Source organism: Physeter macrocephalus, unplaced genomic scaffold (genome assembly GCF_002837175.3).
Source record: "Physeter macrocephalus isolate SW-GA unplaced genomic scaffold, ASM283717v5 random_123, whole genome shotgun sequence".
Taxonomy (NCBI): Eukaryota; Metazoa; Chordata; class Mammalia; order Artiodactyla; family Physeteridae; genus Physeter; species Physeter macrocephalus.
This window is the reverse complement of record NW_021145409.1, coordinates 42180-51820: the sequence shown is the minus strand read 5'-3', so window position 1 is coordinate 51820 and position 9641 is coordinate 42180. Positions and strand designations below refer to the sequence as shown.

Sequence of the window (9641 nt, the reverse complement as noted above, 5' to 3'; positions counted from 1 at the left end):
GAAACAAGGCAGTCCTTCAGGTGAAACGTCCCCCTGCAGCCCTGGGTCCTTCGAGACTGGAGTTCCCCCGCACCTTTCCTCCCCGAGCCAAGAGGTTCCGCCAGAGCCCCGGGTTCCCCCAGCTTCGCAGGAAGGATTTTGTGGAACTGGTCGAGTCGCTGTCCTCCCAGAAGGAGGACGAGTCGTGGCTTCCAACCCTGCACCCCCGCAGACAAGGGCCTGCGGAATATGTCCCTAGACGCAGTGGACGGAGCGCGGGCCGTGGAGCCAGAGAGGGTATGTCTGGCATCCTGCCACTGCCTTGTTACGGGGGTAGCAGCTCAGTTTCCCCCATTCCTAATATTGGAGTACATATTTCACAAGGGGGCTGTGAGGATTAAATGCATGTACCGTGCTGCACAGTGCCTCTAGCACAGTGTTCTCAAGGCCTGGTCCTCTGACGTGCATCAGAATTGCCTTCAGAATCACTTGCGGTGTGTTGCAAAGACTCTGGGCTCCCCTCAGACCTAGCTTATTTTTTTTTAAGTCAGGTAGTTCTGGTGCACTTGAACTTGAGAACTCCTATTATACGCTGCTTAGAAGACACAGTTGGCACATCTTAAGTGACTGATGGGATGTGCTGACTGAGGGGTTAGGTGGAGATGTTGAGGATAATTCTCAGGTTTCCGACTGGGACAAAGGTACAGCTGTTCACCTGTGAAGAGCTGAAGATAGGGAAAGACTTGCAGTTCAAATTGAGACACGCTGAGTTTGAATGGATGAAAAGGAGAAAAAGACTGTGTCAGTGTGGTCCTTGAAACATTACTTATGATGGGCTGGGGGGCCAGGGATGGAATGGAAACCACTTTATTCTTTGGCAGGGGTCCTGCCAGCCAAACACAGCCCACCACTTGTTTTCATATGGCCTGTAAGCTTTTTTTTTTTCATTTTTAAATGGTTGAAAAAAAATAATGGCATTTCATGATGTGAAAATCATATGAAATTCATATTTCAGTGTCCATGGGAACACATCCATGCCCATGCATTTACATATTATCTATGCCTACTTTTTGTTTTATAATTTATTTATTTTTGGCTGCCTTGGGTCTTCGTTGCTGCGCACGGGCTTTCTCTCGTTGCGGCGAGCGGGGGCTACTCTTCAGTGTGGTGCGCGGGCTTCTCATTGCGGTGGCTTCTCTTGTTGTGGAGCACGGGCTCTAGGCGTGCGGGCTTCAGTAGTGTGGCACGCAGGCTCCAGTAGTTGTGGCACGCAGGCTCCAGTAGTTGTGGCACGCGGGCTCAGTAGTTGCAGCTCGCGGGCTCTAGAGTGCACGCTCAGTAGTTGTGGCACACGGGCGTAGTTGCTCCGCGGCATGTGGGATCTTCCCAGACCAGGGCTCAAACACGTCCCCTGCATTGGCAGGCAGATTCTTAACCACTGCACCACCAGGGAAGCCCTATGCCTACTTTTAACTACAACAGCAGAGTTGAGTCATTGCAACAGAGACGTACGGCTGGCAAAACCTGTAACATTTACTATCTTGTTTTTCACAGAAGTTTGCTGACCCCTCACTCTATGGGATACTCAGAGGCTGTATAAAAAATATACATGAAGATTTAAGCTTACCAAGCTATAATCTTAAGAAAAATGAAGAAAAGAGTATAAAGATTTAGGGGCTTCCCTGGTGGTCCAGTGGGTGGGACTCTGCGCTCCCAGTGCCGGGGGCCCGGGTTCGATCCCTGGTCAGGGAACTAGATCCCACATGCCTGCTGCAACTAAGAGTTCTCATGCCACAACTAAGAAGTCCGCATGCCACAACTAAAGATCCCACGTGCCGAAACTAAACATGCTGCAACGAAGATCCCGCGTGCCGCAACTAAGCCCCAGCGCAGCCTGAATAAATAAATATATTCTTTAAAAAGAGTACAAAGATGTAGATCTACTCCAAGAAATCTATAAACTTCAAAAAAAAGTTGCAGAATACTGTTAAGAAAAATCATCCAAAATTTGGAATACAGACGGTAGCATGACCTTCCAATATCATGATGGGGCATTGTTTCACAAGCCCACCCAAGGATTATTTAATTACCTATAGGAGTGTACATTTGTTTGATCTTGCTATTTAAATATTGTCCCAAAGAGATGCAAAACATCTATATCCAATGGAAAAATAACCTCAAAATTTGGTTTGTTTGCCCTGTAGGACACCAGCCAATTTTGTACCTAACCTAGTAATCATGTTCTAGTATTCCTCTTTAACTGCCTATCAATATCCAGTTCCTCAAGATGCATTACTACCTTACTGAGGGGGAACCCCTTCACCGATGAGTTAATACATCTTAGTTACATGTTTATTCTTTATTTAGATATCATGTTTTTAACTCTCTGAAAATTATACTTTGACAGTACATATGGTGTGATTTTGTTTTTTAAATTATTCATGTAGATGTACACGTAGGTGTATGAAGTTACATCAGGAAGGGACTCAGGGCTTCCCTGGTGGCACAGTGGTTAAGAATCCACCTGCCAATGCAGGGGACACGGGTTCAAGTCCTGGTACAGGAAGATCCCACATGCCACGGAGCAACTAAGCCCGTGCGCCACAACTACTGAGCCTGCGCTCTAGAGCCCGCGTGCCACAATTACTGAAGCCCATGTGCCTGGAGCCCATGCTCCGCAACAAGAGAAGCCAGTACAATGAGAAGCCCGCACACCGCAACGAGTAGCCCCCGCTCGCGGCAGCTAGAGAAAGCCCGCGCGCAGCAACGCAGATCCAACGCAGCCAAAAATAAATAAATAAAACAAATAAATTAAAAAATAATAATCATAAAAAATTTAAAAATTTTTTTAAAAAGAAGGAACTCAAAAGATGCCCACTCACCGAACTGTTGAAGGGGTTACCTCTGTAGGTGTGGGGGTGGAGGGGGGAGACTGGTACATTCTCCTCTGTGTGCCTGTGTAGGATGCAAGTCTTTTACGAGAACCTATTCATACACTACAGGGGTAATTTTTTTTAAATGACATTGAGGTAGAAGCCCTAACATAAAAACGTTCGTTTGTATTCAAATGACAACTAAAGTGCAAACAATTGTTTCAATGGTGTGAACACAGCTGGGCATCGGGCATCACCCCTTCAATGTGTTAAGATGGGGGTCTGAGGGTCTCTTGTGATTAATGACACTGGGCAGCAATAATGGATGGTGGTGTCAGGCTTTATTTAACCTTACTGCTTCCAGGCAGGAGACTTCCGGTCTTGACCTGACCTGGGACCTGGCTTCTGGGGCACACAGTCAGGCAGGAGGCAATGGGGCTGGCCAAGTTCAACATCAGCTCTTCTTCTACAATACTTTAGTTCCTGGGAGTTTGCATGTCCCTCCACACCATTTCTGGCCAGTTTTCTGACTTATTTTGTTGACAGTCCTGGAGTTCGCACCTCTCACACGTACAGAGGAAATGGTTTTTTCTTGGCATCTAATTGTCCCTGCCCATTCCACAGCCTCGGGTAGAAGTGGATATTAGTCTTAGTACTGATTCCCTCACTCGTTGGCTGCGAAAACTTGAGCTGACACTCCCTCTCTGTGCCCCAGGCTTGTGTGAAAAATAGGATTTGTGCCACCAGGCCCAGCTTTCTCATGGGACTCTTGGAATGCTAGAGACAACGAGTGTTAAGATGCTGAGTGCTGGAAGGCAGCAGAGGGGAGAGCTGGTCAGCATATCATGTGTTGGAAGAACATCTGGGGAGAAGATGGAAAAGCCAGTTGCTCTCCAGGGCCCACCTGGGGAGGATGTGGGAAGCTCCTGGGACAGCTATGGAAAATCTGTTGTCCCTTCCCTTACTTCCTCCCCTTTAGGGGTTGGAACAAATACTTGGAGCTTGTGATCCAGCCCAGGCCTGCCCTCACCTGGTTACATCCTCCAGTTCTACTGGAGAGATCTCATTAGGAGAGATTACACCTGACCTCTCATCTGCCTAAGACTTGCTGAGGACCTACATGCCCCTTCACTTTTTTTTTTTTTTTTTTTTTTTTTTTTTTTTTTGGCTGTGTTGGGTCTTCGTTGCTGCGCGCGCGGGGCCTTCTCTAGTTGCGGCGAGCGGGGGCTACTCTTCGTTGTGGCGTGCGGGCTTCTCACTGCGGTGGCTTCTCTTGTTGTGGAGCGTGGGCTCTAGGCACGTGGGCTTCAGTAGCTGTGGCTCGCGGGCTCTAGAGCGCAGGCTCAGTAGTTGTGGCGCACGGGCTTAGTTGCTCCGCGGCATGTGGGATCTCCCCGGGCCAGGGCTCGAACCTGTGTCCCCCGCATCGGCAGGCGGATTCTTAACCGCTGCGCCACCAGGGAAGTGCCCCCTTCGCTCTTCTGAGCCCCAGTTCTTCATCTGCAGAATGTGCCCGCACTGCCTCCTGCGTGGAACTGTTGAGGACTTAGTGAGAAGATTCGCCCAAGAGCACAAAGCGTGTGGGCTGGGATGGTGAGGTGCGCTGTCCCTCCTTCAACACGCTAGCGCCCCGCTGCTCTGTACCTTTAGCCCAGCCCCCCTCCACAATTCAGAGCTGCCCTGGCCACCCATGAAACACTCCTGTATTGGCTGGAAACAGCCTGTGCTCGAGAATCTTGCTCTCTATGTCCTCCTGATTCTAGAATCCTACGGCTATTCCAGACTGTGCGCTCCAGAACCGGAGGGGTCGGCTGCTCGTCCTGGGCGGTGTCCGCTCGCTCAAGCTGCACGATCTGCCTCGAGTCTGTGCTGCCGCCAGGATGCGGTGGCGGGACCGCGTGGCCGTGCTCTTCTTCCCACAAGGCATGATTCTCACCATGGCTGCGCTGATGCTCTTCTTCATCCACCTGATTGTCTTCGCGAGCGACGTGCACAGCTTCTGCGTCACCCACCGCTACGACCGCATGAGCTTCCGCTACACTGTTGTCCTGATGGTAGGCCAGGGCAGGGCCTCAAGGGCTGGTCAGGGGAGGCCCAGGGGCTGATGGAAACCCCCCTGTTGTGTCAGGGGGCCACTCTCCCACGGGATGGGGCCTACAGTTCTCCCAGGTGATCGGCATCTGCTGGGCCGCCATGGGGTCACTCTACGCTGAGATGACACATGACAAGTTTCGTCGATGCTTTTCACTGACCATCCTGAGTGAGTAGGGTGTACGCAGGGGGAGGGGGGAGCTCCGGAACCCTGAGATGCAGCAAGGAGGGGGCAGGGAAGGCTGATGGGGGCTCCCTCCTCTGCCCAGTGCTCAACGGAGCCATGTTCTTCAAACGCCTGTCCCTGGAGTTTCTGGCCATCCAGTACCGGGAAGAGAACCACTGAGGCCTGGGGCCCAGGCTGAGAAGGGGGAAGGAAAAGGCTGCCTCGGGTGTTTTAATAAAGTCTGTCATTTATTTCCACCTGTCAGCTCCTTTGGGGGAGGGAGGGGGAAAGCTGGAGACCCAGGAGGAGCAGGTCAAGACAAATGTTTGATCTGCAGGAACCCCAGGCCTAGCCTGCAGCCACTCTGGTGGACTTGGCTTTGGGCCTGGGATCTTAGTGTCCCAGGCTTGAGGAAGAGGAGCAGAGAAGGGCCCCCGGACGTCCTCCCCTACCCACCCTCAGGCCCCCAGCTCCTAGGCTGGCCCAGCCATGATCAAGGGCTCAGGAGGGACCCACACGGATGTGAGGGTTCATGAGCGGGTCCAGGTTGGGATCGCTGTCAGCCGCAGCCCGGCCCAGGCGAGACATGAGTGCCAGGAGGGCCAGGAAGCCCAGCAGCCCCAGGAGCAGCAGCAGCCCTGCCCGCTGGAGCAGGGTCAGCGGCCGCTTACGAGACCCAGCCCGGCTCCTGGGGGGAGGAGGGGGAAGTCAGGTCAGGCCTCCAGTCCCTGGCGGCCCCTGCAGCCGGGAGAGGAGCCCCAGCCATGACGCTCGTCTTCCGGCCCCAGCGCCACCATCCCTGAGCCTGGTTTCCTGCGCCTGCCCATTACCAGGCTGACTGTGCAGCTCAAACCAGCTGAGGCAACAACTGTGTTCTGAAACTGGAATGTGTCGGGCATAGGCGAGTCACAAAGACTGGGGGGTGGCAGAGCAGGAAGGGGCCTCAAGGAGCCCGAGTCCGAACCTCATACGTAGCACGCGAGGAAACACCCGGGGTCGGGGGGGCAGACCCACGCCCAGGCTTCGGTGCACAGCCCCTATACCAGGTCCCATTATTACCCAGAGCAAGCCCCTTTTGTCATGAAATCGTCCTGCCAGGGTCTCTGGCTCTCACTTCCCGTCCTCCCGCTTCCTGGCACCCTGCCCCACCTGACCCCAGGTACCTGAGCAGCTGGGCCAGCCAGCCCAGGGCAGGCCGGCGACGGTACTTGTCATCATCACAATCCCCGTGGAGGCCGGGTGCCCGGTCCTCATCCCGCGTGTCATACACCTTCCTCGGGGCTGAGGCTGCAGGGGCAGAGCCACCGGCGTCCACAGGCTCAGGAAAACTGGCCCATGGCGGGGTGGGGAGAGGGGAGGGCAGGAGATCGCGGCCCTTCTCAGCCTAACAGAGCATCTTGGGATTGTGGGGAGGTAACGTCTGTGATGGAGCGAGGAAGGGTCCCTGTGGGTGGGTGTCCAGACCCCCGAGCTCCCTCCACGCAAAGCACCCCACTCCCATTCTGTTCTCCTCTGGCCGGACAATCCCCCGGCTCACCGTGAGTCAGAGGCTCGGGACCGCCCATGTGGATCACCATGTGCTGCTCGGGTCGGCTCGGGGAAGCGGGGGGCCGGGGGACTTGGCTGTAGAAGGCTGGGGCGGCAGAAGCGCTGGCTACCTCCTCCGGTTTGGGGCTACCACTGGCTGTGGGCAGGAAGAGAGCTGTCAGCAGAGCAGGGAGGCAAGGGCCCCAACGGCAGGTGGAGACCACCACTTACCATTAAAGCTGGACCAGTCAGAGAAGTCGGAAGTGTTGAGGGGCTCAGGCTCTGGGCTCACCACCTCGTCAATCTGGAGGAAAGAACAGATGTCACCAGCCTGCCCAGTGCTGTCCCCACCCACCCACCTGGCCCAGGTGGGACCCAGGGGAGACAGGCTCTCACCAGAGGAAGACCCAGTCCTGCCCGGGCCCAGTTGACTGTGGCCAGCTTCTCTCTCAGTGCGGAGGCCACGGGGCCGGCCAGGTTAGTTGGAGGGAAGATGGGGCCGCTGCAGCTGGGGCACTGGTAGCCAGCAGGTGCTGTGTTTCGGGGTAGCTGGGCAGCACGTTCATTGAGGCAGGCCCAGTGGAAGAGATCTGAGGGCCCATGAAGTAGTGGAGGAAAGACATGAAGAAGAAGACACTTAGGACCCCTAGCCCAGCAAGAGCCCCCCAGCCTGCTGCAGAGATACATGCACACATAAGTGTAAGCCCAGGGCCTTCTCCCGCCCATCCTCACCCCAGGTCCACTTCATCAGTATTCCCTAAGACTTTGGCCTTCCTGGCCACCACTATCTGACTAAGTCAAGGCAGATGCTACCAAACTTCCCAGCCCGCTAGGGGGTGGGGGTGGGTGGGAAAAAGATGCCACCTACCCTTTCCATGAGTCCTCTCTGGACTCGCACTCATCACAAGCTCGTTGGGCTAACAGCTCATCAAGAACAGTTTCAGAAAAGGTTACTAGACATACACACAGGCACACGTATGGGTGTACACATCCATGGGCACAGATATACACGTGTTTATATACATGTCAAACACAGGTGCCATCCACACATACGGGCACACTATCTCTCATACACATCTATACACTCACGTTTGCTAACACTCAAGCACCCTCACCCAGGAATTCTCCTGCAACCCCACAACACACCTGTGCTTATATGTTCACATACAACCGTTACCCATTTACTCACCCATAGTACTAATGAATACACTAACACTTACGTAAGGACACAATGCACGTTCAGTTCATGCACATATAAACACACTCACAGTGAGAAACACATACGTGGAGCGTATGTCTTTTACACTAGTTCCTTCAAAAAGTGGAGCTAAGGCTCTTACACCAGAGTCAGGTCAAGGTCATGACACATGCCCCTGCTGACTTCTTTTAGCTGACGTTACTGTGAGGGATGCAGTTCCTCTCTGTTTAACCTTGGACTCAGAAATGGATCCTGAATGTCTGAAAGCCCCATGCTTTCAGCTCACTGCTGGTATGGCCAGCTACTGCTCACAGCTACAACCACACCCACAAGTTTGACTGGCTCGCGCTCAACCCTAGGGACTGGCAGGGAAGAAGTTAGGAGCTTTAATTTTTAGGGAAAAACACTAAGGTCTCGAAAGGGGAAATGACTTGCCTGAGCTCACACAGCAGGTAAGTAACCTAGCTGGACCAGAATCTGGGGCTCCAGCCTCCCAGGCTTGAGAGGTCACTGTCCTGCTGCTTGGGGAGTGCCTGGAAACTGGTCACGCGGGGCCTGTCCTGATCCCCCCATAAGGTGCCCAGGCCTCACCATAACAGACCAGGCGGGTCGTCTCCCGGGCGGCCAGGGGTATGTTGCAGAGGCGGCAATTGGGGTTGTAATCGCTATCTTGGAGCCACTGCAGGTAGGACTGGACGATGCACTGAAGTGGGAGAAAGAGGTCACAACTGGAGCAAGAACTCCACAGCCCATCTCCCCAAAGCCCAGCTGCCTCTTTTTCTCGCATCACAGAGGAGACTGATCCTCTGTTTGACCAATCAATAAACATTTATTGAGCACACACCGTGTGCCAGACTCTGACTTAAGCACTGGGGATACAACAGTGTACAAAATAAACTACAAAATAAACTAAGTCCTTGTCCTTGTGGAGCTTCCATTCTAGGGCCAGGCCCTTCATGGATTTGGAGGAAGTCAATACTACCGGGCTCAGCCGCTCCCCTGAACACCCACCTTGGCGTGATTGGCTACCAGGCAGTGCTCGCAGACGTTGACCCGGTGTTCGAAGCAGAATAGGTTGGTCACCTTCCTCTTGGGGCACTTGCAAAGCCCCATAGTCGACCCTGAGGAAGGGGTCTGAGTAGGCAGGGAGCCAGGTTCTGGTGGCCGCCACAACGCACTCACCAGCCCTAGACACCTCTCGTACTCGCCCCAACCCCAAACTCCTGCCCACCGTCCCTCTCCATTCCGGCCACGCCCCCTGCATAAATCCCACCTCCGGAGACCCCAGATTCCTCCCGCATCCCAACCCTGGCCAGGCCCCTCCATCAGTCTCTCCGATACCACCGGCCCCGCCCCCAGGGGCCCCTCCCGAGCCCCACCCCCTCCAAGCCCCGCCCCCACCTTCCCCACAGACCCCACTCTCTGGGTTACTAATCGGCTGCGGCACCCGTCCCCACGGGCGCGAGCGCCGGTCAGAGGCGCGGAAGGTCAGACAGCACTCAGCCGAGTTCTCGCTCAGATCCCTCCAGCTCAGAACCCTCCGATTATCCCTCCACTGCCACGTCTCTTCCGGGTGCGGCGCGCGCTGATGACACCAGCGAGTCTCTGGCCCCGCCCCTGCAGACGCTAGACGTGGAGGCGGGTGGAAAAGGGGTGACCAGAGCTCGGCGGCCCCCCCACCGTACGTCACTTCCGCTTCCTCCCGGGTAAGGCGGGTAATTCGAACGTTTGCCCTTCGGGTTGGCGCGAGCCCTGGCGGCGGCGGCGGCGGCGGCGGCGGCGGCGGCGGCGGCGGCGGCAGTAGAGG

At 54.8% G+C, this 9641-nt stretch overlaps 2 protein-coding genes across 6 annotated transcripts; one reads left to right on the top strand and one right to left on the bottom strand.

Moving 5' to 3' along the window:
* The first annotated feature begins 20 nt into the window (after positions 1-20).
* Positions 21-5366, top strand: TMEM262 (transmembrane protein 262). Of its 5 annotated transcripts, none has more exons than XM_028484098.1 (4): positions 21-276; positions 4635-4906; positions 5013-5112; positions 5213-5366. In XM_028484098.1, the coding sequence occupies exons 2-4, from the start codon at positions 4733-4735 to the stop codon at positions 5287-5289; spliced, it is 351 nt and encodes a 116-aa protein (XP_028339899.1). In that variant the 5' UTR covers positions 21-276; positions 4635-4732; the 3' UTR covers positions 5290-5366. The 5 variants fall into 5 exon arrangements, with proteins under 5 accessions (XP_028339899.1, XP_028339896.1, XP_028339897.1 ...); XM_028484095.1 differs by having other exon boundaries at positions 142-276; positions 4616-4906; XM_028484096.2 differs by having other exon boundaries at positions 187-276; positions 4359-4906.
* On the bottom strand, positions 5335-9431 carry ZFPL1 (zinc finger protein like 1). Its single transcript, XM_007119253.4, has 8 exons — positions 9249-9431; positions 8846-8955; positions 8426-8537; positions 7033-7226; positions 6868-6940; positions 6647-6793; positions 6273-6396; positions 5335-5797 (listed from the first exon to the last, which is right to left on the bottom strand). The coding sequence occupies exons 2-8, from the start codon at positions 8945-8947 to the stop codon at positions 5611-5613; spliced, it is 939 nt and encodes a 312-aa protein (XP_007119315.1). The 5' UTR covers positions 8948-8955; positions 9249-9431; the 3' UTR covers positions 5335-5610.
* Positions 9432-9641: the final 210 nt, after the last annotated feature.